Below are 27,897 nucleotides of genomic sequence, written 5' to 3' on the forward strand. Positions count from 1 at the left end.
AACTTTGGAAACGGGTCCAGAAGACCTACACTGGAGCAACACAAGAAACAATAGTTAACATACTAACGTTTTTTTTCTGTACCAAAAAATACACCATGAAGAAATTGTATTTTGTCTATTTTTTAAAAAAACTTCTTGGTTTCCTTGAATGCTTCAGTTGGCATATTTGGTATTTGTTCCATGTTAGGGATTAAAATTCTCATTTCTTCATCAAAAGAGAATATTGCCATGCAAGATGCACTCTGAGCCAAGCAAGGCTTTTTTGGTCAAGTGTAAATTTGTCTCTTGTATTATGTTCCAGTTCAAAGGAGATTAACACAGTTACATTCTTTTCATCTTCTATTTAGCTTACAGAATGAGACATGTTTCTGTTGTCATTTTCTTCAGAGACAGGAACTGTTCCTCCTTTTGCAGGTGAAGGACAGTGTGAGAAAGAGCTGTGTGATTTTTCTTGGCTGTTAATGAAATCCATTGGAGGTGGATGAGAACTGCAGAGCCCTGGGCTTCCCCACCTTGCTGAAGCCCTGGGTCTGTGCCTCTCTTAGAGCAGCTGTGCACTGTTGGAGTGATCTGGGCTGGGTAAGGGATAAAGAGAGAGCTGGTACTTCCCGTTAAAGAAAATGGGGAGCAAAACCACGGTGTAAGTGAGGGTTGGAATAACTGCAGTGACAAAACCTTGCTGGAGGATGCTGGGTGGCCAGCTAAGGGAGCAGGCTGGCTGTGAGGAGCAGTGTCTACAGTATATTTATACAGCACAAAGCAGTGCTAGGCAGAACTGTCTGAGCTATTGCAGGTGCTAGAGGCCGGACAGGTCTTGTCACTGCTTTGCTCAGCAGTGGGAAGTTTTAGCCCAGGTGGAATGGAGCATTAACAAAATGCTCTTTGTAGCTAAACTGATGGAGTTATCTCTCTGCAGCTCTGATATGAACCATGTACCCTAAATACACACAAAAATGTAGGAGGCATGTATCTAGCTACCAGAAAGAATCTGTCTACAATTCCAGCAGAGTTGGTTTGTTATAGATGGATGAAGTGAGGGAGGGGAAGGTCTCAGCCTCACCTACCTCTGTTCAGCTTGGACTGAGCTTCCACTTAGGTAGAAAATGCTTGGGGCTTCACTGCTGCTAAACTCTTGCACTGTGGTCCCTTATCAGATGATGACATAGTCTGAACTGAAATGCAGGGGTCTGCAATACACAGGAGTCAATCAGCTGTTTGAAATAGGGCAGTAAAGACCTAAAAACCTTCCAAAAAATGTAGGACTCCCTTATCCTTTACTGAAGTTGACAGAGGAATGCATTAGTAGTAAATGAATGAATCCAGAATCTGTAGCCACAACTTGCATATTTGTAACTGGCCATTGATAGAAAGCTTGAAATCTGTGCTTCAAATTCAGGCACACTAGTATGCCTCCAGCTGCTCCAACTATGCAAGAAGCTGCAGGTTTTCTGCTTCTGCAAACACCAGCTGAAGTTGCTGCAGGCTGTCTTCCTAAATCCAGCTGTCTGCTCTGAGTCCAGGCTGGGACTGACTCCTGAGAACAGAGGACTCCTGATCCTCCCCTGGTGATTTCTGTGGCACAAGAAGGTAACTAATGTCTGGAGAACACCCAGGCTGTGGAGCAGAGGGAAGAGCTGTCTGGTGTGTGAGAGGGCTGTACGGTATGCATGTGCCCCTCCTGGGGAGGCATGGGGCTGTCGTGCTGCAGTGCATGCAGATTGTGGTGCTGAGCAGCATGTGCCTGTGGACGCAGCCAGCTTTGTTCTCAGTCTTTGTGCTTACTGTTTCTTCTCTCTTTCTCTCCAGTCGAAGACCACCCCCTTCACCTACTCGGCCCACTGTAATTCGTCCATTTGATTCATCCCTGTTAGACTAGAAGGAGTTCCTGGCATGTCATTCATTGTTAACCAAACACCTGGGAACAAATTGCTTGGTAACTGTTGCAATAACCAATGTATAGTCGCATGTCTGGACATCCATAGGCAAGTAACTGATATACTCTCTGTCCATTCTGCATTGTTGATGAAGTCTTCAGTGTTTTGGGAAGGTCTGTGCTGCCTTGACTGCTCCTTTTGCAGTAGCTGATGTTAGCTAACTTACTGACACCTGTCTGCACCCAGGCAACTGTACAGCAGTTGGAAGGCTTGACTTTGTGTGTTTGTTGATTTGATCTGCTTCTAGTTTTTCACCTTACCTGAATGAATCTTGCTTTAATTTGTACATCTCAGGTTTTCTGTCATTTGGAATCAGAGAGTGATGTCCATTTTCTCTTTTAATGCTTAAACTGGGCAAAGAACAGTAATGTGGTTTCTTGCCAAGCCCTTCTGAAGGCCACATCTCTCTTTCAAGACGGTAGCTGGATGGCTGCTCTCCTATAATTTCTCTTTATCCAAAGTCTATTTTTAAAGGAATGTTGTTGAGCAAGAAGGGTGTGTATAGGACAATGTATGCTTTGCTTTATTTCCACACTGCCAGCTGACATGCAGAGTTGGTTGGGTGGCTGGTAAGAACCAGTCTGTAGGCCCTCGGCTCAGTGTGGAGCTGTCTCACCCTGCAGCAAGGACGTGAAAGGGTGGTTTGAAGAGCCAGTAGGTGACAGAGCAGTGTATGCCATCTTGCTTTGTGCTTGCTCATGTTCATACTCCCACTGAACTCATGGGAAGCTGTGAGGGTATGTGAGTGCATGTAATACATTTCAGTGTACTGCACAGCTGGATCCAGGCAATTGAGTGTTGGTTGGTGAAACAGAAGGCAATATAGATACAGATATGTCTACAGCTGTAAATGGGCTACTGCTCCTCTGCATACTGTGAGCCAATTCACAGAGCTGTGGCCTAGAGTTGAATCTGAACTTTCCAAGGGTCCAGTTTGGATTTGAGATATTTGCTCACTCCAGTTGGTAAAGTTCCATTATCTCTTCTGTATAAAGGTTTTCATCTTTGCATCATTTGAAGTGCTGCACACCTTGGATTAAGGTCCCTTTAGCCAACGAGGTACTGAGAAGTGCTCAGCTGTGAGAAATCCTGGCAATGAATTATTGTAGCAGATGTGCATTTGCAGAGGTCCTCTCTGCCTATTGTTCTGCACTTTGTATACAAAACCCTTTTGTCTTAACCACATCACTTTAAAACACTTAGGGTCAGTGTCACCCTCACAGCTTGAAACTGAGTTAACAGAATTCAGTTAGAGATTCATCTGGCCACATTTCTTCAGAAAATATTAATTGTTGTTATTACAGTTATGGTTACAGATCCCTAGGCAAAGCAATTGGTGGTTGCAAGGGCCCCTGGTATAATCAATCTAATAAACTGTATTTATTGAGACTGCATGCTGTAACCTCATGGTTAGGAAGAATCCAATCAGAGCCACAACAAAAGGGGATTTAGCCTATGGAGTACTCCCAGACTGCTGATTAGTTGTGCTCACCACTGAAGCAAATCATGTTTCAGCTTGCGTAAGAGAGACAGGCTTGGGAAAGCATCATGATTTCTGTGTTAGCTTAAGTTTAATTTCCTGTTAGACTCATACTTGTGACACACCTGGGGAGGCTAGAGGTCAGCATCTGAGGCACAGTGAAGATGGAGTTTGTCAGAGCACTGGCATCTTAGTGATCTCAGAGGACTGCATAAGTGGCCAGTGTTTGTTTGGAGAACAGGCCCAGATCTCCCTGCCAAGTGCACAGAATCACCTTTCAAAGGGAAAAACAGGTTGTGTTGCAAAGCCAGATACAGGTATGTTAATTTTTGCTGCAGAAGAAGAGAAGGCTTTGATAGTTTCTCTTCCACTGTGCAGCTTGGATGTATTGGATGTGCTTTTACCAATGGCCATTAGTCCATGCAGTTGCACAGCCACTATGTAGAGTTTATTAGAACTCTGTTACTGACTGGCAGCTGCCTGCTGACAGAAAGCCAGGAAAGTCACTTTAACCCCAAATGTTGATATTCAGTCCGTGATTCCACAAGGTCTGGGTTTATCCCACTGTGCCCCAAGCACTCGACTTAATTGTCTAAGCTCCCTTTTGTTCAGTGTAAAGCGGAGGTGCTTCAGGCCAGTGTGGCTGTGTGGTAGGTGAGGGTGGTAATGTTAGCAAGTGAGGAGCCTCACTTAGATGACACAGGGCCAGGCCTGCAAACATGCTTGAAAATCTGCTGTACCTGAGGGTCCTTCATTTACTTTAATGACAGTTTCTGTCAAGCATAATGGAGTAGGTAGCACAATTCAGCTCTGCCCTTAACGCTGCTCCTTAAGAAATTGTCTTTCTCAGCAGTAACCCTGAATTAGGGTGCAGGCAGAGGAAGAGGCAGCGAGGTGCCTGTCACCTCACTGTCAGCATCATCTGGTTCTGTGCTCGATGGTGAGGTGGCAGGACACAGCTGCACAGCCCTCCTTTCCTCTGCATCCTCATTCAGATCACATCTAAATCTGGCCTCTGCCCTAAATGCAAGACCTTAAGGTGTCCAGGTTAATGACTATCCTTGAGCACTGATCCAGAGCTGGGTGGTTTAACATCTAATTGCTTGCATCTACGCTTTTCAGAGTGAACCACAGAGATTTGTTGTTTCCAGGAAACAGGCTAAGTGCTTCCCAAGAAATTGCTACATCCAGTTGAGGAGTAAGTACTGTCCTCCCAGCCTTGGCCTGCTTCCTCCTGCTGTACAGTGCCTGGAACAACTTTGGTTGTCCTGCTTGCTCCTGATGCCGGTGAGCCGGCGTCTTTCTCATCCCTTGTTCTCAGAGGAGCAGCCCTGGCAGCAACTGGGTCCATGCCTGAAGGACAGCAGGACAAGTACCCTGTGGGTCTGCTAGAGGGACTGGCTGCCTCAAGCTGGCCACTGCCCCCTCTGCAGACATTTACAGAGGGTGAGCAAAGCCTGAGCTCCCGTGGCTGAGAAGCGCAGGTCGCTCTCCCGTTCTTTGGATCCCTCCGGCAAAGCTCAGGAGATTGCCAGAGAGCAGTGCAGACTCCCACTGGGTAACAGCAGGGCTTCTGTTCAGGTGGTATGTGAGGTGTGTAATTAGCAAAGCTCCAGGAGAATGCTCATCTAGCACTGCATTTAGGCGAGACCTGGGTCTCTGCCTAGAGAACAGGTTCCACCTCACCTCATGGTGGCTGAGCAGAGACTGAGGAGCTTGCGTGTGCCTGTGGATAGCTCTCAGCCTTCTGGCCTCAAAGGATCTTGTGTCAGGTCTGGAGAGATTGTATGTTCAGTGACAAGGCTTATGTACAGGTGTGCTTGTTTTATTGGTGATCTTGTTGCACGTTCTGAGTAAACCTCATCAAAGTAGATTATTTATGGTAATTAGAGAAGATACGCTGTAGATGCTGGTATCTCACGTTCAAGCATAACATAGAAAATCCTCTGGCCTGCAGACAGCTCCATAAACAACCCGTGTGCAGCACAGGCTACTCCTGTCCTCAAAAAGTCCAAGCCTCCTGAATTGGAAGCAGACCCATTTTGCGCCTGTGACTCAGGGAGGCATCCAACCTCTTGATGTGCTTATGGCACAGTTTCTCCTGCTATGGCATTGAACCTCCTCCCCAGCCTGGAGCAGAGCAGCTCCCTTGTGCAAGTGAATGTTACTCTGCCTGTCTCTCCTCTTGCTTTGTCTGCAGGCGAGCTGATACCGACGGCTCCTCTCGTCCAGACAGCCCTCCGCACTTGCTTGATGTATGACTTGTCCCTGCCCTGCCGGCCGTCTGCTTTGCTGCCTGTCTCTGCTTTCCCAGGACTGTAAACCATGACTTCTTTTTGTAAGAAGCAAACACTTAATTTCTTTCTGAATTTTTCTCTGTATGTTAATGCCCTACTTCACACAAGCCAAACCATCTGCCTTGGGTTTCATCTGTGTATCATCTCTAAATGCTTCCTGGTGTTGACCTTTGAGCACAGCAAGTCGATTCCCAAAGCCACGCTCATTACTGAGCATTCCATACACCTGCTGTAAAAATGTTATGCTGCATTTCTGAACCTGAAATAAACTGTAACTCTTGATGGGCTTTTATTATTACTCTCTGGATGAGCATGAGTGGTCTGTTTCTCGCACCACCATCTTGGCATGCTGCACTCCACCTCTGCTGGGCCTGTAGCGAGGGTGTATCAGAGATGTGTGTTGCACTGAGCTCAGTGGAGCTGTCCTTGAAGTGGGAGATGGGGAGGTGTAACCCATGGGAAGCATTCAGGCTGCTGCCCTGCAAGGGGCTTGGAGTGCCGCTGAGACATTGTGCTGGGAGATGGATGAATGTTTGTCAAGCAGTACCTGGTACTCATATCATTGCTGGGGAACCCATGTTTTTGGGGAGGCTCAGAGCAGAAGACTAAGCTGAGTCCTCCAGAGCAGGAGCTGGACTAAAAGTGCATGTATATACATTATGTCTGGAAGGGATTTCCCCCTGGAGTGGCTGTGTACAAGTGTGCAAACATCTCTATTACTCAAGTCTTCCTTCAGATCAGTGAGCCAAGTAACTGGGATTGGTGCTTGGAGAAGGTGGTCTGCACAGCACAAGAAGCACAACAGCTTCTTAGCAGGGAGGATGTTTCTCACTGAGCGTGGCAGTCACTAAGTTGGTCCTCAGACAGGTTTTGGGAAAGGGGGAAGCAAAGAGTAGGATGAACAAAGCAGCAACATCCCCCTTGTATTTGCTTGCTTGCTGTCACGTTTGGAGATTTGTATTTTTAATAGCCTGTAATTGGCTATGCCTGAAGCAGTCTGTGCCTTCCCCCTCAGTGAACAGCAGTCTCACACGTGTCCTGTCTGGCTGGAGTACGTTACATACCTTGTATGAGTGTGGTTCCTGGCATGCTAGTCAGCAACAGCTCAGCAGCTCTCTGCTGGGCAACAGGAAGAGCATCTACGCTCCTCTGACCTCTGCACAGAGCCATCAGCTGCCACGGGTCTCTTCTCTAGGGCTGGCACTGTCACCACCACGTTTTTAATCTTCCCCAGCAATGCTCCCTCCAGATACCTCAATGTAGCCCCTAGGCCACCTCATTTGGACCATCCTTGATTTCAGCATAACCCCACTTATAAAAGGTCTGCTTCAAGAACAGTGTTTGAAGCAGACAGTGGTGCAAATTTTAAGGTTGGCTGAGAAGAAGCTTTTCCAGAGGATGCTACCTGCTGCAAGAAAATTATAAGGCCTGTGACTAGCAACCTCCACGCTCACTGTGACTGTCCCCACAGCTCTGGGAAGGGTGAGCATGGAAGCCAAGGCTGTGCTGGTAGCCAGCTGATCCTAATCTCGCTCTTGCTCTTTTCTTAATGTGCATGTTCTGGGCCTTTTGCTCCTAACCACTTTGATTAAGATCATTTTGTTTACGACTGAATTTATTGTATCTTGGCCTTTTGTTTTCAACCTCTTATCCCTGCCCCTTCCCCTCAATTTTGGGTCATTTTTTTGTCTTTTTTGTAGGCGACCTCCACCAGCTGTTCCAGGAAGATCATCCTAACACATTTCTTTTTTGTTATATACACTCTGTCCTTTTTTTTTTTTTATTTTGTCCAAGATTATCTTTCATTTGCACTAGTCTACTTGTAAAGCAAAGATTTTATTTTCAGATGTCAATGAAAAGTCTCTGCATATAAAGAAAATTAAAATTCTCACCAAAAAAAAAAAAAACCCAGCATGTGCTGGTTTTGTATTTTAAGGGTCTGCCCACTCTTTCTCAAATGGAGCTGTTCACACCCCATGGAAGAAACTGTCTGGGCTCTGTCAAGACTCCCACCCTACAAGGTGGTAGAAGAAAGGACATTCTGTTGGGATCCCACTACTGCTTCTGAATTCCTTGACCACCAGGACTGCTCTGTATAAATGGCTTTGGCTCAGCACTAGCAGGAAGAACACACAGCTGCTGCTATAGTATGTGCAAAACACCAGCAGCAGCACCTGGCTGAGTGGGAAGTCAAAGGAGAAGATTGCAGCAGGCTCTAGACTGATGAATCTGCACAATTATAAATAAATCACAGCTGCTGTAACCTTTTTTTTTTAAAACTAAACCTCTGAATTCTTTGTGAGCCAACCTCATTGGAGCATCGGAGCTCAAATAGCTGTAAGTAGCTAACTCTGGGATTCCAAATTTGTCTGTCCCCATGGGAAAGGTCAAATCTGGGATTTAAGATTTAGAGGATGTGCTTGTTTGGGGTGCCAGAGAAGTATGTGAAGAGCAAGTCTAAAAAAAAGGGGAAGCTGAAATTTTCTCCTATGAAAACCAGGAAGGGATATCTCACAAACCATGCAGGTAAATCAGACGTTGCTGCACAGGTAAAGACTGGAGGCACAATGCAGCATCAGATTCCAGCCTGTTTCAGTAGCACAGACAAGACATTTCTTCCTAGTAGGAAGTTCAGGGTGAGAGGAAGTTCAGGGTGAGAGGGAGCTTCAGGGGGTGGGGGCAGGTGTGCAGCTTCTTGTGTGGGGAGGGGGCCTGACAGCCACAGCCTGGGCTTGATTTCAAGCCAGGCCTGACACCACTTTGCTGAATTCAGGCAGCTCCTCTTGTTGCAGCTGATTTAGGTCCATGCTGACCTCTGGTATGCCCAGGGAGCTGCTGAACCACCTGCATGTGCTAGTAAATGCCAAACACTGGGTTTGCTCAGATTATAAAGGGGTGCAAGGCCAGGCAGCTGCAGACTTACACAGCTTTTTCTTTCTTCTCACTTAGACTTTGTCTTTCAGTAGAGTACAAGACAAGAAACAGCAATGGCATTAGTAAAAAAGGGGAGAAACCTCCAAGTGCAACAGCTCTTAGAAGAAGGGAGATAAGCAATCATTCCTGCTAGACCTTTGAAACTAGGAATTGCTGCAGCTGGAAAGCACACAGTGTGCCCTGGGGAAAGGGAGAAACAGCCTCCTAGCAGTCCCATCAACACAGCTGTCCCAAGAGCTGGGGATGAGGAGGGGAATTCATCACAGTCAGGTACTGAGGAATAAAAACTCAGCAGACTTCAGGGATTGTGTATTTTCAGGATTACAGCAGAAGTAACAGCATTGGTATCCACCAAGCCCTTGAGGAGGCTCTGGCCATGCTTCACCCATCAGGTAAGAGGGAATGGGAACAGGCTGAATTTCACAAGCTGCTTTTTTCCAGGTTGTTCAAAAATCTCTTCCTCCTTGGGAGAAGCTCTCACTGCTCTCTCTGGGATATGGCATGATACTGACAGATGAACCAACAGCAGACAAAAGGTGGCTGATACTTCAGTCGTGTGGCCTTACCTCTAGCACCCCAACCAGGAGCTGCTGCTGCCCTCCTGGCTTCCAGCTGGCTTCCATTCAGTAGGCTCAAAGGCACAAAATTCCTTCTTGGGGCATTTTATGGTGTTAAATGTTTCACAGAAGCCTTTACCTTGTTCTGAAATATTTGAGAAAAATTATTTTTGGAAATAGGACTCAGGACCTCACAGTTTTCGGGTAGCTGTTCCTAAAATCTCCTAGGCAGAAAGAGGAGTATTGGTGTGCTGGGAAGCCTTGGCATAGTCCTCAGCATCAGCTCCCAGGGTGACTTTCTGAAGAAGCTGTCAGCCTTGTCTGTGCTGCTTTCCCCCTGCCATGGTGTGTGTATTCTGTGGCTAAGGGTGTGCACCAGCCGGCGCCATTCTGTGTCCTAGGCTGCTTTTCAATCCTGGGTCAGGATAAAAATCCCATTTTGGTTTCCTGATCATTCACCTTGTTGCTGTTGCCTCTCACATCAGAAAGCTGGGGAAAGCTTAGTGGTTACTGTGGGACTTGAAGAGATAGAAAGGTCTTACCTTCAAAGACTAAAGCTTCACTCTTTCCAGGCTTCTAGATCCAGGCTCCCTGCAGGGGGAGGGACAGGGTCCCCTGACAGCAGTGTGGGTGGCTGATGCTTGCCTTCCTCTGCAGCAGAGACTGTAGATGGAGCTTCCAGACTGCACGTGTCAGCAGCTCCCCCAGGAGCAAGGCTTATCCCCAGCCAGTTTACAATTACTTGCATTTGGCCAGCTTCAAATCAAAACAAAGTGTCCCACTGAAGCACTCGGATCTCAGTGGGCTTGGAAATGTTAAGAGAAAAAACCTGCACTTGTTGGCAATGTAAAGTAACATTGAACTCTTTAGAGGTGATTGGTGAGGATTTGTTTGCATCCAGACTGAGCAGGACCTGTTTCTTTGATCTCAGCCTGTGCTTCATCAAGGACTGCAGACCTTCAGGTAGTGAAAGCTTAGAAGGCAGCCAGCTTCACTGCTGAGCTGCATGTGGAGTTGTGGCAAAGGTGTTCTGCAGAGGATATTCTAATCTCAGGCCTGAAGACGTAGTGGTCATCTACTGAGCTTCCTAAATAACTTCAGCAGCAGTGCAGAGCATGCATCCTCAGCAGGTCAGAGAAGGCCAAATGAAACTGTCTGGCCCTTGTGACTCCTGGCTGTCCCTGTCTCTCTGTTGCACTTTTCCTTCCTTCAAAGTCCCTTTGTGTGTCCAGGCCACAGACTGGGCTTTACATTTTCATCTCCCAGAATAGGGAGAGCAGGATATCTGTGTGGGCAAGCTAAGGTGAGGGCCAAGCCTCCCCCCAGATCTCTGGCCAAGGACTGAGGCTAAGGAGGTGAAGTGAAGGAGCTGGATGGAGCAGAGACCTGTGGCTGTGGGCTGGGCTGAAACTACCTGCAGGGGGCTGGAGGGGACACATCCTGCCTGCAGCTGGGCAGACTGTCCTGCTGAATCTACCGAAGCCCAGGGGGCAGCACAGGTGAGCTGCTGGGTTCCAGCTGTGGCTGAGGTGGTGCTGGGAGGCTGTGCCTATCTCCACCTGGGATGTCTGCACTTTTGCTTACCCAGAGCTGATTCTGAGAGTTTGAATTTGGGAAGAGTATTTTTGGGGAGTATTTCCCCTGGGGGGAAAGGGTACAGCAGAAACAGCTTTCTTGTAGCCTCCACCATGAGAGGCGCCAGGCAGGCAGGATGCGAGTCCCACTCAGGCCTTGCCCCACCGGTGGGCGCTGTGAATGGGCTGTGAACGGCAGCGTTACAATGGCATTAGCCCAGCCCGCGGTGGGACATCCTGGCTGCCGATCCACTTTCTGGGAAGCCTCTGCGAGAATAAACAGTCCCCTTGCCGACGAGCTGGGAAATGTCATCCTGACCGTGAGCATCTGGCTCCTCTGTGCTCCCTGCGAGGCTGCAGGACGGGCTCTGAACTTCCACAGGTTTTAATTAAACCCAAACCGAGATGTAGTCATCACCATGACGACAGCAGCAACATTTCACACTTGGCAAGAGTAGTAACAAAGCACTGGAGGTGTTGGGGACTCCGCTGGGGGTTGCTTATTTCCGAGAAAGACAGAGGAGGGCACTGCAAGCTCCTGCTCGCCAGGTGGGTGCTCAGGGGGATGGGGTGAATCCAGCAGGAAGCGGAGCTGCTGCAGTGCTGGGCTGCCAGAAAGGTTCCCTGAAAACCTGGGGGACTCCAGATGCATCCCTGTGGGGCATCTGCGTCTGTTCCTTCCCTGTCACGGTGCTGGCTCTGTGTGCTCTGCTCCTCATAGTGCCCAGGCTGCAGGGCTGGGCTGCCGAGGGATGGTGCCAGATGGAAGCAGGGACAGGGAAAGCAGAGGAAGTCCTCCTGGCACCGCAGCTGGCCTCCGGTGGGACTTGCTTGCCAAGGGCGCCCTCTGTTGCGGTGTGTGCTGTGTTCGACAGACGACACAGGACTGGACCTCGCTGGGCCCTGGCATCTCCCCAGCTGGTAGGTACAGCCCTGTGGGTCTCTGTTGTGCTGATCCCTCTGGCCAGCGCTTGGCCGTGCAGCAAGGCCAGACCCACCCCTGGGGGTGGGTTAAAGGCAGGAGGAAGGCATCTTGCCCCCTCACCTTCCTCTCAGCTGCAGGATTTTGGGTAATGTGGTGTCTGCAGTGTTGTGAGGCTGTTCTGGCATTGGTGACCAGAGGGGTCCAGGTGAGCAGAGCTATGCACTGCACCCATCCCAGGTGCTCAGTCCTCCAGGTCTAGCAGTAGCCACCACCCTGCACCTCCAGTCTGCCCACACTGACCCCCACCCAGCCCTCTTCTCCTCCAGACCTCCTGGGGAAGTGCTGTTACTCCCCATAGCAAGTATTGTGGTCCCTGGGGCTGAGGACCTCCATGGGCATGTTGTGAGGCACAGCTGACCCAGACATGCAGTTGTGTGCAGGGGATGCACAGCCCCTCTGCACCCACCCACAGTGCAGCTCAGGGCTGCTTCACAGGCCAACCACTCTAGGGGTTCAACTCCTTCCTTCCCCAGAATCAAGCAGGTCAGATCTGGAAACATATGCTGAGGGTAATGCAAACATGGTCCCCATTGCTATGTGAGAGGCTTTATTGGGCTTGTGGCCTTGTCGCAGGGCTCTCCGCCTGCAAGGTCTTTGCACTGCTCACAGGAGAAGGTCCCTTCCTCACTTTGGGTCAGGCCTACATGAGGAATCTGGAGAGGTCCTCCTTGATTTCAGCTTCATCCCACGGTCCATGGATGTTGTCCTTCAGCAGCTGAAGGCGGATGAGGCAGTACGGGCAGAGGCAGGAAATGGCAAGCAGCAGCGAGGCAAAGAGCACTGCGCCCACGCTGGAGACTGTGGCCAGTGCCAGCAGCGCTGCCAACGCGAAGAGCAGAGTCACCCCCACGTAGCAGGGGGGGGTCTGGGCTTTCAGCTTCTTCTGCAGCATGGGCCAGAGGGCGAAGATCTGCATGGCAAAGGTGACCATGACGAAGGCATGGAGGGAGCGAGGCAGGCGGGAGGCCAGGCATACAGAGGCAAAGATGGCCATGTTGAGGGACAGTGTACTGGAGACGATGGCAGCGTTGGCACCATAGTCAAAGAAGATGAGGTGCCCGAGAAGCATAAGGGCTGACATGGCATAGATGGTGTCCGTGCTGATGGACTCCGTCAGCGTCTTCAGCACCGGCGAGAAGCCGTAGGTGAAGGCGGCGAACACCAGCGTGCTCTTGAGGTCTGCCCAGCGCGTCCGGCCGCTCTGCCGCCGCCCGGCCCCACCGTCCACGACGTCGAAGAGGACATAGCCGAGCAGGGAGGAGACCAGGGCCGCGCCGAAAAGCCCCTGCGGGCTCAGCATCCCGGCGTCCATGTACCACCAGGTGACGACGAAGACGCAGACGCTGCAGAGCTGCTGCACCACCGCTCCCGACTGGAAGACGACGGCCCGGTACCGGTACTGCCGGGCATGCACGTTCTTCCGCAGCTCCTCCAGGAACCGCTGATCCACGTAGTTATCGGGGAAGGGCTGCCGCTCGTACAGCACCTTCTGCCACCGCCGCCCGGTCACCGGCTCCATCTCCCCGGACCGGGCAGGGGGGTGTTGCCCCACCGCCCCAGCAGACACACCCGAGGCCCCGGCCCGGGCCCGGCCGCCGCAGCCTCCGCCGGCCCCCGGTGGCGGCGCAAGGGCCGCCGGGCGCTCGGGGCTGCCACCTGCTGGCGGAAGCCCGCACCGCCAGGGCCGCGCACCCCGGGACGGCGGAACGGCGGCACGGCGGCAGAGAGAGGCTTGCGCTGCGGGACGGGCTCGGCGTGGGGCTGGCAGCAGGGCCCGCAGGCAGGATGGGAATGGAGCTGCCCGGGAAGGGAAGGAGCTGGGGGAAGCAGGGATGATGAGGAGCAGGCAGCGGCGCTGGGCACTGCCAACTCCGTACCAGGATCTGGGCATCTCGAGTGCCACAGCCCTAATCCTGCCCCAGCCTTCTGCTAGGTCTCCTTGCTCTGCCCGTCCCCCGAAAGGGCCGAGGGGCAGCTGCGGGAGGTGCTGCCGGCCCTAGGCTGCTGGTGGTGAAGCACTCTCCCGGGCGGCCCAGAGAGATGGCAGATGCCCCATGCCTGGGAACGACCCACGCCAGGTTGGATGGGGCTCTGAGCAAGCTGCTCTGGCTGGAGATGTCCCTGCTCTCTGCAGCGGGGTTGGACTGGGTGACCTTAAAACGTCCCTTCCAACCCAACCAGTCTGTGATGCTGTAAGGAGAACTCTCCCTGCTGCAGCTTCCACACTTGCTGTATCCACACATGGTGGTAAAAGCCATCCTGAAGCAGGCATCAAGAAGGGCACAGCTAGTTGGCAGGATTTGGTCTGCTCCTCTCTGCTTAGACATCCCTCTGTGTGTGCAGCCTGGCTGCTCAGCAGCTGGCCCCAGCCTGCATCACAAGTCCTGCTCCTCATCCTGGCCCAGCAAGGCACCTGCTCTTCTGGCCAAACCAGGCTCCAGCACTCCTGTGGGTATGACACTGTGAGCACAGGTCCCCATCCCCTGCGGCTCCCGGCTGCTCACAGCTTGGTCCTGCCCTGCTCCCCAGGCCTGCCAGCCCCCTCGAGAAGTGGTGCCTGTGGAGGAAAGGGAGAAGCTGAGCAGGGGCCTAAGCGTGCAGCCCTGTAGGGACCCCATCTGTGCTGCCCATCCCCTCACCAAAGGGACTGAGCTAGCATGCAGCGAGGGGACTGGGAAACAAAAGGGGATGAGGGGAGGCTTTGCAGAGGCAAGAGGTGTTTACCCCAAGCGTGTGTTGGTTTATGCTCAGGGCAGAACCTTCCCGGCCCAGGAGAGGTGCTTGCTGTAGAGGAGCTGCTTACTTTGGCCTCACTCGAGAGGCCTCAGCCTGGGGTAGAGAAGCCTCAAACACTGCCCTGTCTGTGCTTCAGGAAGGGGCATTCGTGGCTGCTCTGTCACGGAGGGAGCAAGTAAAGAGCTGAGAGTTGTTTTCCCTTCTCATCAGCAGGAGCCAGCCAGAACTTGCCCACAGGGACACCCCAAGCAGGACCCCCACCTCATCCAGGTATGTGCAGAGCAGCAGGTAACCCCCAAGCTGCTTGTGTGCCTTTGAGGGGCACCTCAGGCTGAGACACCCCCCAGTGACATCTTGTGCCAGCTGCCTGTCATTGCACTTGCTCCACAGGACAGGAGGGGCTGCTCACCCTGTGCAGGTACCCCATGCTAAGGGGCAAAGCTGGCAGCTTGCAAGCCAGGCTGGAGCTGGAGTCAGTCTCAGCTGCCCTAGGCAAAAGCTCCCTGCCCTGCACAAAGCCACCTGTGTGCCTCCGTGCATGGTGCCTGCAGGGACAGGGAGTGCTGCCAGCTCCTGCGATTGCTGGCATTGCCTTGGAGCCCAGGGCCTGGGAACTCGAGGGTTTGAACGAAATGTTGTTCTCCCAACATCACAGAGTAAAGCTGGGGTGTGTAAGAGAAAAAGCTCAGAGGGCAGTGTGCCCTTCCTGCTTCCCTGAGAAGTTCTATGGCGGAGAGGGTGCCACCTCCCCTGGGCACAGGCAGGGTGAGGCTGTGCTCTTGCTGCCACTGGCTTACATCAGATTTGGTGTGACTTGGCTCTTGGGCATCACCATGATGCTCTGGGCACTGGGACCAGTGGGCTGGGCTGGGGCACAATGCTGCCTCGATGTGGCCAGGTCAGTCTGGAAACCCCAGTGGGGGGGAGAACTCCTCTGCTGGGAACCACTACAGTTCCCCTGGGAGACAAGGAGAGGAAGGAGATTGCTGCTTCTCATTGGCTCACAGCATTCCCACGTAGGACAGGGTGACGTCAGCCATAGTAGTGGCAAAGCCAAGCCCTCTGGGAGATGCCAGCACAGCAGCTGTAGCCCCCCAGAGGGTGCCCAGACTTCAGGCAAAGTGCTGGCTCTGCACCCGTGGCAGTACCAACCAGGTGTCAAGCCCCACAGGGCCCTGTGCTCACCCAGTGCTTGGGAGACCCTCAGGGGCTCCAATGTGAGGCAGCTGCTGTGCTGTCGCCGTGTCCCTGCGTGGGGCACAGTGTGTGCTCTGCCGTGGTGGGAAGGTACCACGCACAGTGCAAAGGGCAGCTCAGCCCTTCCCAGCTGGCACAGATTTTGCCTGCCAGGAGCCACTCCCCTGTCTGCACAGCAGACCTGCTGGGACTTACCACAGGCCTGCCACGTCACCCATAGGGGCACGTGCCCTGTGGAGCCCTCCTCAGCCCTCCTGAGGCCATGGGGCCAGCAGAGCTCTCCTGGCAACAGCAAGCAGGAGCTAAGGTCAAGGAGGCAAAAGCCCTTTGAGAGCATCTCGATTCCATGCAGCAGGACCTCCCTCACCTCACCATCAGCTGTTCCCCAAGCGCCCCTGGCCTTGGGGGAAGCTGCAGGCTGGGGCGCGCTGAGCCCCTCTGTGGGGATACAGGAATGAGCAGCTGGACACCACAGCACCACAGACGCTGTGTGCTGGGGACTCGCTGGCTTGGCTGTGCTCTGCCCTTTGCCAAGGGATGCCACTGCAGATTGGTTTAGTGTCTGCCAGGCTCCAAATGTTTGCATACACTGCTAGAGCTGTGTGGAAAGCAGATTGGAAAAGGTGACAGGCTGGGATGGAAATAACTGTGACTGACGTAGGCCTCCACTGGAGATATTTGAATATCTCTGAACCAAGGGCACTGTGCTCCCACCTGCGGTGCCAGCTACCTCCAGGTGTGTCTGCTGCTTCTCAGGCTGGGACCATCACTCGTGCTGCAGAGGTAACTGAACAGCACACCCTGCTCAGGGCTTGGGCTTGCCTGAGGCTGCAAGGATCAGGGCAGACCCTGCCCCTCTCCATGCCCCTCGACTGGGCTCTTGCCCTGCGTCTGGCTTGCATCAGCTGCAGGGGACAGAGCTGCCCCAGCTGGAAGTTTGCAGTGCTGCTGCCGGTTTGCTGCATCCTTCTGCTGTCCCTCTGCAGCAGAGTTGTGCTGCGTGTGCTGGGTTGCTGCAGCAAAGCTGTGTAGAGGCCTCTGCGAGTGTAGTGATGAACACTTGGGCCTCCTCTGCCCAGCGATCCCCCAGCCCTCCCCTTTGCCCCGGGGCCGAACCCTCCCTCCGCAGGAATGTTTTGCAGGGGGAGATTGGCACAGCTCCAGCTGCTGAGTTTTTCCATGCCCAGAGACTGTCTCCTACCTTAAATGGCCCTGTGGCAGGGGCTGTGTCTGCTCGCCTGCAGTCACCTGCTTAAGGCTTTGTTAGATTCAGTCCTCAGCGTGCAGTGGGACACCACCAACCTAGTGCCTTGTAGCTGGGCTGAGCCCCAGTGTGGGGCAGGTGGACGAGGGACATGCAGGGCTGGTTGTCCTAGGGTCTCCCACAGCAGTGTGCTTGGGCATGGGGGAATCCAGTGCTGCTCCAGCTCCCTTCCCTGTCTGAAGGTCAGATTTCCTGGATACAGGTCCACATCCTGGTCCCAGGTGGGCCTGGGCCACCAGCAGTGACATCCTTGGCACAGAGTTGTCCTTGCTGTGGGCAGCCTGTGTCACTGAGGGCTGCTTCTGGGCCCCCTCAGGCACAGCTCCTGACCATGGCCTCAATGCCCAGACCCAGCTGAAGCTGCCCAGACTCCTGAGCCCTCTTGCCCTTCACATCTTCCACCTCCCAGGAAGCCTCCCTGCAAGCTTGGTTGAGGGATGCCCTGCCCACATGGGCTCTTCAGAGACCCTACTGGCCCCAGTCATGTGCTGCAGTTCTGCTGCTGCATCCAGGGCAGGGTGCATGCTACAATGCCCACAGGTCTCCATCCAGAGCAGGGTGCATGCCACAATGCCCACAGGTCACCATCCAGAGCAGGGTGCATGCCACAATAGCCACAGGTCTCTGTCCTGAGGGTGGACAACATGGGAGCAACAGGAGCTCCTGGTAAGGATGTCACCAGGTTCAGAGTCAGAGCTCCCTGTCCCAGGCAGGTCATTTCCAGAGTACAGCCTGCCTTATGGAGAGGAGCTTGGCCCAGGGTGCAAGCCAGGACTTTCCTGGAGATCTCGTGGAGGCATTTCTGGATAAATAGTCCCTGTCCAGGACAGAGAGGACCTTAATCCTAGTAAGTAACTTTTTTCCCTTGTGGCAGCATTCTAGGCGCATGGGGGACAGACTGGGCAAGACGTAGGGGCTTGCAGGGGAGCATAAGGGGGTGGGAAGAGGCATAGTACCCAAGGATGGGGGAAACTCGTTAGCCTGCCAGGCAATGAGCTGAGCTGAGGAGGTGCCCTGGCTGCTGGAGAGACACAGCAGTGCTGCTCAGGGCTGGGGAAGAGCTATCCCTAAAACAGGGACTGGGTCTGAGGAGACTAAGGGGGACCAACACCTGCCAGGGGGAGGTTTGGGATTTCCTGAGCCAGTTGCAGGGGGAAAAGGCTGGGAAGGCTGCTGTGGAGCTGGGTTGAGGAACTGGGGCAGGAGAGATGTGATGTGGCAAGAAGGCACATGATGGCAGGGCTGTGACCTCTGGAAGACACAGACTCTAGGGGGGCTGTGAAACTGAGCTCCCTCAGTCCTGGCATTCCCCAGCGGTCAGCAGGAGTGATGAAGTCCTGTGGCAAAATGTCCTCCCCACCATCCACACCAGGCTCCAGGGAGAGGGACAAGGATCCCAGCCAGGGTCCTGGCCAGCTCCGGGGTACTGGGTCAGTAAGGTCCTGTATTGTAGGGGAACTCTGTGAAGGTGCAGCTATTACCTAGTGAGGAAGTTTTTGGCTTTTAATATGCTTTAAAAAAAAAAAAAACCCAAACCCAAACAAAACAACAAACAACAAAACACCACCACAGCTACAACAAAGAAACAAACAAAAACCCAACAACACTCGCCCCCCAAAAAAAAACCCAACAAACCAGCAAGCCAAAAAAAAAAAACAAACCAAAACCCCACATACATGAAAAAATCCAAACCCACAACCACCCAACCAAAAAACCCCAAACAGCTGAGGAAACTGCTGCCAAGTGATGTCAGGGATGTACTCTGGCAGCTGCAGGGAGCTCCAGCCTGGGAAGAGTTCAAACTTCAGGTAAGCTCAGCTCAGTGCTCAGCCATGTGTGACACATCCCTGGCACAAAGACTCAGGGAAGAAAAGAGACCCTGGGTAAAAACCTAAAGCCTACCTGCAGGACCTACGTGGGAAGCTGGAAGGTGAAAAATGGCAGAGATTCAAGATTTGGGAGTGAGGAAGGTCTCATGGTTCACATGGGTGCCCCTGAGAGCTGCCCATGACAGAGAGGGCTCAGAGCCAGGCAGAGGAAATCTCTGTAGACCTGACTGTGCTCCTTGGAAGCTGTGCTGGGGGTCTGAACCTCTGCAGGTGGTCCTGGCCACACCTCCTCTCAGTGCTGTTGGGAGCTATGGGACTTGGCCGCACTCTGCCCAAGCCAGACGTCAAGGCTCTTTCAGGCAGGATTGACGCTGGCTGGCTGCAGATCAGAGAGGTTGCTCTATCTCTGCACCAGGTCATGCAGCCCCTGCCAAGTGTCACTGTGTGCCACCACCCAGCCTGCTGAGAGCAGAGCTGCCCACTGCTCCTGGGCACCATCACATACTACTGTGATAGCCCTGTGCCCACTGCTGTGCTGGCCCTATGCCCGCCCGTGCTGGCCCAGGCTAAGTAAACCTCATGAGGCTCTGCAAAGAGCAAGCACTTCGGCACCCTGGGCTGCCAGCTCTCTGCAGGTCACTCAGCTGGTCACTGTGAGCACAGCCACTGCCTGGCACAGTGTCCCCTGGGTGTGAGGGAGGGATGTGGGAACAGGAATCGGTGTCTGTGCAGGCGGCGTCCAGGACCCACGTTTGGGACTGCAGACACAGGCCCCTCCCCGTGGGCCAACACAGCAGCCTCAGCCTTGCAAGAGCATGGCAGGAGCAGGACTGCCAGGGCAAACTTCACTGCTGGTCCCTTCTGCACAGCCCAGGGGTGAAACCCTGCAGCCTTCCTCCCCAGAAATCCTGCACCACAGGGTGACTTCCCTGAGTGATGAGAGAGCAGTTACCACCTCGGCTGGAGGCACAGCGTTTGTGCAAGCAAAATTATTCCAACCCCACTTTTTTTTTTTTTTTTTGCACAGCTTGTTCCTACTCGGTGTCAGCTGCAAAAGAAAAAGAAGAAATTGAGGACTTTGAAGAAGCTTCACCCTGGCTTCACCCTGGTTTGCTGGATTCTCTTCTGCAAGTGGTTAAGGGTTCATCTAAAGTCAGAGGAAACCCTCTGGAGCAATCTTGCAATTTACAGCTTTTCCTTTACTAAGTAAGAAGTGGTCAGGAAATTAAACAGGAAATTGTGTCTGGAAGGAACAAAAGTTGTGTTGTCAGAACCTGCTTGTGAAAGATTTGCTTTATTTTAACCAGTGAGGAGCCAAGATCAATGGTCAGAAGAGGAAGGAGTTTGTGCAAATGAAATCACCTGTGGAAAACAAACCCACTTGGGAAAACAAGAAGCCTTTGTAAAGAGCAGATAGGGACTGATGGGAGAAGCAGCTTAGCATCTGCAGCAACCAAATGCTGGGAGGTGCTGAAAGACAAAGGCTCAGGATGTAAACCAGGGTCAGGTGTTTCTCCAGAAGTCAAACTCTGCTCCACAGCCCCAGTGCCCCACATCTCTGGGAGATACTCCACAGCCTGCACAATGCTCTGAGGTCAGAGTGCAACAGACAAGCACTGTCCTGTCACTACACAGAGTCTGCAGGGAAAACAGTGGCACCTTGGCTTTCCTCCTGCTCAGAAACACTGCACCAAGGTGTCCCTCAGATGGCCACCTGCAGCCTTCCCTGACTGGCACACTGAGCACCTTGGCTCGGCATTTATCCCTGGCCAGCAGCGTGATGCTCGTACCACTGCCAGCGTCACCTGTGGTGCTCTGAGTGCTGGCAGCCTTCTGCCTGCTGTGTTGGCACTGCAGGCAGGGAGAGTCCTTTCTGCCCAGGGCACACAGGTGACATGAACCACTGGGTGATGTGGAGGCTCCAGCTCACCCCGGAGCAGGGCTAACCCTCTGTGGAACTGCACCAGCTCACCTCCTTCTGGGACCTGGCCAAGAGAAAGCCAAGCCCCTGCTGCTGTGAAGGTGCAGCACTGGCTGAGAATCCCACTATTGGCTCCCAGGTGACCCTGTGGTGTGCTAGGCTGTGGGTTCATTATGGCTCCTAGTTGGCAGATTGGTTAATCTGTTTGTTTTTTTTTTACCACTGTGCTGCTCATGTTATCAGTGGCTGAAAACAAGTCTGGCAAGTATGTGGGGATGTCAGCAGTGATGAGTCAAAACCTCTGGCTGATGGTGTCAGGCTCTTCAGGCAGACACTCATGGGTACTGACTCGAAGAGGCTTTTCTCCAGGCTCCTGCTCAGTCACTGTAAGTGTTTCCTGGAAATGATCTGTCCTCTGTGACAGCTCCTTAACTGTGTTTGGTCTAAGCAGTATGTGATCAATCCCCAGCTGGTAACAGGACCATGGCATGCAGGACAGCAGCCATGTGGAGTGAGCAAGTGTGGCCTCAACTCCTCTTCCTCTGCTCTTGACAAGGAGGCTGAGGAGTTACTGCCCTTGGAGCACAGCAGAGGCTGACCATGGAGACGACCCCAGGCAGCGTGGAAGCATACCCCAGAGCACAAAGGCTTTCTGCACCCTTGCTACTCTGTGTGCTCCTGCTGTGACTCTCTGAGGCATGGCTGGTCCCTTCACGCCACATCTCCGCTCGTAACCTTCCCAAGGAGGGTCAGACAGCCACAGGTCCATGTTGCTGCTTTGTCCTGCTGAAGGCTGCCGAAACCTCCTGGCAAAGTGCTGGCTGCTGCCCCGCCGGTGCCGTGGAGCAGCTTGTCAGTGGTTTCCAGCACTTGCCTCACTCCCGTATGCGGTTGGGCAGCTCCTGTGCCCCTCTGCCAGGTGAGAGGAGCTGGCTGTGCAGCTGCGGTGCTGGGGCAGCCAGGCTCACCGCCGGGCCGCTAGGAAAGCTGCCAGCAGGCTCTGCAGTGGGCACTGCTGCCAGGCACACAGAGCAAGCCACTTGCTGTCAGAGACACCCTCCTGGCTGCTTCCATCTTGGTATAACCTGTACTGTGCTTTTACAAGCCCATTTACCTTTGCTAGAGGGTCATGTTAAACCCCACAGGCTCCTTCTAAACCTGCCAGTGACATGCACAGGGATTTCCATTCGACCTAGCAAGACTCATCCCATGGCTTCTGGCTAAGCTGCAAGCTACAGGGCAGTGGGTGCTGCTTTGGACCCTGGCTCACTGCCCCCTGTGCTGTTATCCCCTCACTCTCCAAAAAGACACAAGGGGGATCAGCCCTCTCCTGAGGCACTGCAAGGAAGGCTGTTTCTGTCACAGGCAGCCCATGGTCTGCTTTAAAGCCCAGCCTCTGTGGAGAAGGGGCACACAGCTGGATCTTCTTCCTTGTCCTTTCCCCTCAGCGTGCTGGCATGCAGGCCTGTCTGCTATCCATGGCACACGCAGCTCTTGGAAGGGTGGCAGATGCCTAGTGTTGATGAAAGCACAAAATTACAGGGTGAAAAATCAGGAAAAGAACAAAGACTCCCCAGAGGTTCCCACTGCTGGCTGGGAACATTTATTTGCAGCTGGCTGACTCCAGTCATGTCCCCCAGCAGCAGCAAGCTGAGCCCTACAGGCGCCGTGCTCCTTTTTGGGAGCCCTCCTGAATGGCTGTAAGGAATGGCTCATGGGGCTGGGGCCAGAGCTCCTCTGGGGAAAACAGCAGCTGTGACCTGGGAGGTCCCTGACCCTGCAAGGAATGCCTTGATTCACACCCTGCTGGTGCCTCCCTCTGGGCAGAGATGTCCTTCCTTGTTCAGAGCCCTGACAAGTTTCCAACGTGGCATGCTTGTGACTAACGCACCTGTGCCTTTCAGGGCTGTCACAATGCCTTGTGGGCTGGCAGAACAGTACACGTGTCAGCTCCCTGAGGCTCTGATCACACTGCAGCGGGAGCAGGAACCCAAATTCAGGGATGGTGTTTTTTTAGGAGTAAGCTGTCAGGGTGGAGTTCAGGGCTGCCATAGCTCAGTTGAAAGCCCACTTTACAATGCCATGCTTCAGATGCACAGATTTAGGCCTGGCTTTCTACAAAATCCTTATTGTTTTGATAGTAACTGTTGTGTTTTTCTGCAATGCTACCCAAGTATTCCAGTACTGGGAAGGCACCTGTACAGGCCTCAGGATATGCCCCGCCGGCCCCCAGGCAGACCCTGGCTCTCTTCTTGCTCCCAGAAAGCACAAACACGCACAATCAAGTCTTAAGCACTTTTCTGGTACCTCATGTGACTACAAACACGGGCCAGGCTACCATTCAGCGAAGCCTAAGGCCAGCGGCCCCTCAAACCTCCCTTCAGGCCGCCTGCAAAATGGCCGCCAGGCCCCCGCGCACGGCAGTGGACCCTACGGCGCGGCTCTTCCGCCCGGAACTACAGCTCCCAGCAGGCCCCGCGCGACTCGCCCCTCCCCTTCCCTACCGTTGTCTGCTGGAGGCCTAGGCCGACGCCCAATCAGCGCTCGGCTCTCTGGGGCAGCCCGCAGGGAAGCCTGATCCAAAAAATTTTAGAAACACCGTATAGTCGAGGAGCGTTTTCTTCAAATGTTCCTCCCACCAGAGATAATGACGTTCCTCCCGCTTCCCGCGGCTTCAGGTTTTGCTGTCAGCCGACGTTTATTACTATGGCGATTTCGCTTTAACGGCTAGTTTGACATGGTGACCTAACAGAGGTCCTTGGAGAGGCGGGGAAAGGGACGGCCGCTCTTCCGATTCGCCGCTGGGCTGGAAGGGAAAGAGCCAATCTGCGCCGGCGAGGTGGGGGTGGGAGGCGAGGCCACGCGGAGAGCAGCAGGCCGTTGGTGGAGGTGGAGGCGGGGGGCGTGGCGTGGCGCGGCGGAGGGTGACGTGTATCCTTCCAGCTCAGCGCGTGAAGGGATCAGGAGCGAGGGGGAGGGGCTTGCCCCGGCGGGTAGTAACGGCCGCGCTCGCGCTGCCGAGTGTCGCGTTGCGTCGCAGCCGCGCCGGGGAGGGGCTGCTCCCACAGTCGCTCCTCTTCAGCGTCCCCTCCGCCGCCCCCCGCTCTTCTCCCGCCGTCCCTCTGCTTGGGAGGATGCGCCGCCTCTGCCCGGCCGCCGCAGGTAGACGGGGGAGACGATGAGGGAGCCGCCCCGCCGGTTTCTGGCCCTGGGCTCCTGCCTCTTCCTCTGCGCCCTGCTCTGGTGAGTCTCGGCTGCGCTGCTGGCTCTTGCTGTCGTGGTGGGGGAAGCTCCTCCGTAGCCTTCCGAGGGCGGGGGGGTCCGGCCCTTCCAGGCTTTTGGGGAAAAAAGCGGCGGTAGTGGACCTTGCCACCGGGCCCGCCGTCAGCCCTGCTGCCGCCCCCCTCCCCAGCAGCCCGGGGACCCCAGACTGAGCTGTTGCCCCGCCTGGCGAGCCGTTTGCTGCCGGGGGTAGTGCCCTGGTCGGGATGCTGAGCGCTGCTGGGGAGGTGCGGAGCGGGAAGTGGCCACGGAGATGGTGCTACTGGGGTGAGGAAGGTGCTTCTCTTTGGAGAAATGAGAGCGCGTTAAGGTGCTGGCAACACGCGGTTCTGCGATGAGGGGCAGCCAGGTAACAGCTTTCAGGAGGGTAGTTCCCTCAGGTCACTTGCTGCAGCTGTGAAAACAAGCGGTATCAGATGTGGAGTTAGTCCCCGAGTATCAGGGGTTCAAAATGACAGTGTACGTCTCTGTATGCGTTTTGCTGGCACTGTGCTTTTACCAGGAAGGCTTATTTGCTTTTTCAGTTTCAGGTAGAATTCTCTCAGTGTTCTCTGAAAGACCACGGAGCCTTATTCTTGAAACGGATCTATCTGTGACTGGCCAGAGACGTGTTAGATTAAAGCCAGTGGGCCAAAGCATTTTGTAGTGGTTATGTCTTTGAAAGTGTTTGTTTTTTTTTTTAATTTCATAGTGATTATTTTAGCTATGTCTTGTTCCAGCATCTTCTGTTTACTCTCTTTTCAAATTTCCTTAAAATGTGACATCTCTTTGAACACAACTATTGAAATAATATATTTCTGTATGGTAAGTTCTAAGCTTCTTAAACTTTGGCCTTCTTTGATCTCCATGACTCACTGTTTGAGAAATGGTAGCCACTTTCAAGAACAGACTGCAAATACTGAGAATAGAACAGCAGCAGTTGTTAGAGGTAGTTGTGTATCTAGTATATTACTTCAGTACATTTCCTGTAAATTGTTTGAATAGTCTATTAATAAAAAAAAAGGAAGTTGAGTTAGTCTCCAAGTTCTGGGTTGTCTCACAGTTGTTTCTGGTTGGATGGAGAAGCATGGGCCCAGACATCACTGTGCAGAGTCTCTTGCAACTCAGGTGCTGACATTTGCATTATTGGGTTGTCCATAGAATCCTGGAGCAAATTCCGCTTGTGTCATCCTATTTTTGGGTTTAGGAAACAAAAGTGAGTCTAAGAAGGGCTTGAACACCCTGTTGTCATGTTTACGTTTAGCAAAACTGCAAAAAAGCTGCTGGCTCTATAGGTTTCATTGGGAACTATGAACCTGATGAACTGTCTCTATACAGCTTTTCTTTTACTTGTTGGACGGCTAAGTTTCTTGTCACAGAAAGTTCTACTTGTATAGCTGCAATTGTTACTGGGAAAACAGTTCTTTATTGTGTCTTGAAGTCTGATAACCCGGTTTCTGCCTGGAGGGAATTTTGGTTAGAGTAAGTTTTTAGTGCTATGTTCTTAGTCTGCTGTTTTAAGAAAAAGTTCAGGCATCTGTTCCATGGAAATAAATATGTTCAACTAAGCTGTTGAAACAGTATACTTATTCTGTAGAGGCAGCTTCTGTGTTCATCTTAGGACAAAAATTGAGCTGACTTTTTTTTTTTTCCCCTCGCTCTTTAACCGGTCTCAGAGCTTGCACTGGAGTATTTCAATGCTTTCACTTTTAAAACCCCCAGCGTTCAGATTGTGTGTTCACCCTGCATGCTTTGGCTGCCTATTGATTAAAGAGCTAGTAGATTTAGATGTTGGGAGAGGCAGAACTCTAGTTTCCTCGTCTCTGTCCAAATGTCACTTCACACTGGAGTTTAAAATTCTCCATCTGCAGGATGGCATTGCAACTTGCTTTAATTTCAGTAGCCCTGCCGGGGTTCTAGTCAGAAAGTCTCCAACTGTATTAATTGCTGCATTGTTGCTGGACTACGTAATGTGATAACCTGTGACATATTCTTTCTAGAAAGATAATCGGCAACTTTGTTCATAAAAGCAGTTAAGTAACTTTAAATAGTAAATGGAAGGCTTTGTGTTATAAATGTTGGCACATGTGACAAATGTTGTCTTTTTAAATTTAATTGTCTAGAAATGTAGTCTTCAAAGAACTCAATAACAGAAGCTCTTTTCTTAAAGGTGAAACTAGTGGTCAACATGATAGAAACCAAAAAGCATGGGGGGAAATCCACAAGACAGAACAGAATTGCTGAAAGAATGCTCTTAGGGCTATTGAGGTGCTCTCTTTGTTTTTAAATGTGGGCTTGTTTTATTTCTGGGTAGATAATGTCTTACTTCTTTGATGAAACTAAGCTTAAAATAGACATTTATCTCCCACCATACATTTTAAAGCTTGTCTAAAGAAGTTGTTTCAATGGAGAAGTATCAGTTGGTGACATCAAGTGTGGTGAGGGGGAAATTTATTTGACTTTTCTTAACTGGGAACTGTTTAAGAAGATGTCATCTTTTAAGGGAAGCATGTGACTGTTACTAGGAAATGTACTAAAACCCCAGAAGCTTAGGGATTTCTTAGCCCCCGTCTTTTCAACAAAGGCAATGTGATGCTCGTTGGGAGTGCAGGATCAGAGAGTTACTGGTACTTGAGGCTTTCTGAAGCTGGAACAAACACAGTTCTCTGACAAACCTGAGCCAGCAAGGATGTTCCAGGTAGTTTAAAAAGGTGGGATGGTTGCATGGCTTTAGAGAAATACTTTGGAGGTAAGACTTAGGAATGCAGTGCTCTAAAAGTAATATGCACCTGTGCCAATGGAGCTTTGACTGTGCAGGATAAATGACTCCTGTTGGCCTGAATTTACAAAGGTGTTTTGTTTTGGTTTTTTGCAATGCTTCAGTTAATCCCATTGTGTGGATGATCAGGAAATAAAAAGTACTTCAAAAATTTGTAGTACTTTGTAGTTTGACAATATGCAGAGCTGAATAAGTGGAGTGGATTGAAAAGCTAATAGGAATGGTAGTCCTGTCTGAATTGAGACTGTGACATTTGTTTGAAGAGTAACCTGTGTAAATTGACCAGGCATCAACTTTTGCCCTCCATGAGCTGCACTTTCAACATGTTAGCTATGGGTTTAATAAAGAAATCCTGCATGTGCTAATTTGTCCTTCTATCATTCATTCTATCCCAGAAAGTGCTTTGTACATCCTGATCTACTTAGCTTTTATGAGCTCTTTTATTATCCTTGAGTTTACAATGAGTAAAAGGAAGATAGGGATAAATGCATGCGCACATCAGAATTGTTTAGTTGTCATTATGCTGCATCAGCAAAGTAAGGCTTGTATCAAAGTCACTGAGCAGCAGGATGTGCTGTTGCTGGTGAGACCCTGATCTAGCAGCTCTGACTCCCAGTCTTGTAATGAGAGTGTACCCTGACATTGGGAAAGGTCAGTCTGGGTCAGTGGCATAGCCAGAAACAATCGGAGCCTGGGTACAAGCATATGGGAAAAGGATAGAGTTTGATACTGCTTTTTCCTAGCTGTTACAGTGAAGATGTATGTGAATTTTACTGAGAGAAAATATTTCTAGTTTTGGTTTGGTTTACAGTTTTTTATGTTTTCTAAGGTGTGCTTCTTGAAAGCTGCTGAAAAAAACTCCAGTGCTTTCCTGGCAGTGTGGTAACATCACTGGTGTTTATCTTGCTCCTCCTGTCTTGTGCAGGTGAGAGCCATGGAAGCCAGATCAGATCACAGAAATAAAGGTTTTGCTAATTGAACATTTATTGGCCCCATTACTGACTTTTCAGTTTAAACCTTAATCTTGCACCTGTTAACAGAAACATATTGAGTGGTAGAGTTGGGAACTGAGAGGATTGTGTTCTAGTGTAACATGCCTCTTACACTCTGCTAAAAAGAGGATTTCTCTGATGTTTGCAAGAGAGTGCC

At 51.9% G+C, this 27,897-nt stretch overlaps 2 protein-coding genes across 2 annotated transcripts in view; one reads left to right on the forward strand and one right to left on the reverse strand.

Annotated features, from left to right (window-relative positions):
- Positions 1 to 12,304: 12,304 nt before the first annotated feature.
- On the reverse strand, positions 12,305 to 13,280 carry PIGC (phosphatidylinositol glycan anchor biosynthesis class C). The gene has a single exon (XM_054384410.1). It carries the CDS (start codon positions 13,278 to 13,280, stop codon positions 12,402 to 12,404), a length of 879 nt encoding a protein of 292 aa, XP_054240385.1. The 3' UTR covers positions 12,305 to 12,401.
- A 10,606-nt stretch (positions 13,281 to 23,886) lies between these two features.
- The window catches only part of SUCO (SUN domain containing ossification factor), a 40,235-nt gene continuing 36,224 nt past the window's right edge, over positions 23,887 to 27,897 (forward strand). Inside the window, exon 1 of the mRNA XM_054384643.1 lies at positions 23,887 to 23,951. Coding sequence (XP_054240618.1) covers positions 23,887 to 23,951 — 65 coding nt within the window. The remainder of the gene's footprint in view (positions 23,952 to 27,897) is intronic.

Source organism: Indicator indicator, chromosome 10 (genome assembly GCF_027791375.1).
Source record: "Indicator indicator isolate 239-I01 chromosome 10, UM_Iind_1.1, whole genome shotgun sequence".
Lineage (NCBI taxonomy): Eukaryota > Metazoa > Chordata > Aves > Piciformes > Indicatoridae > Indicator > Indicator indicator.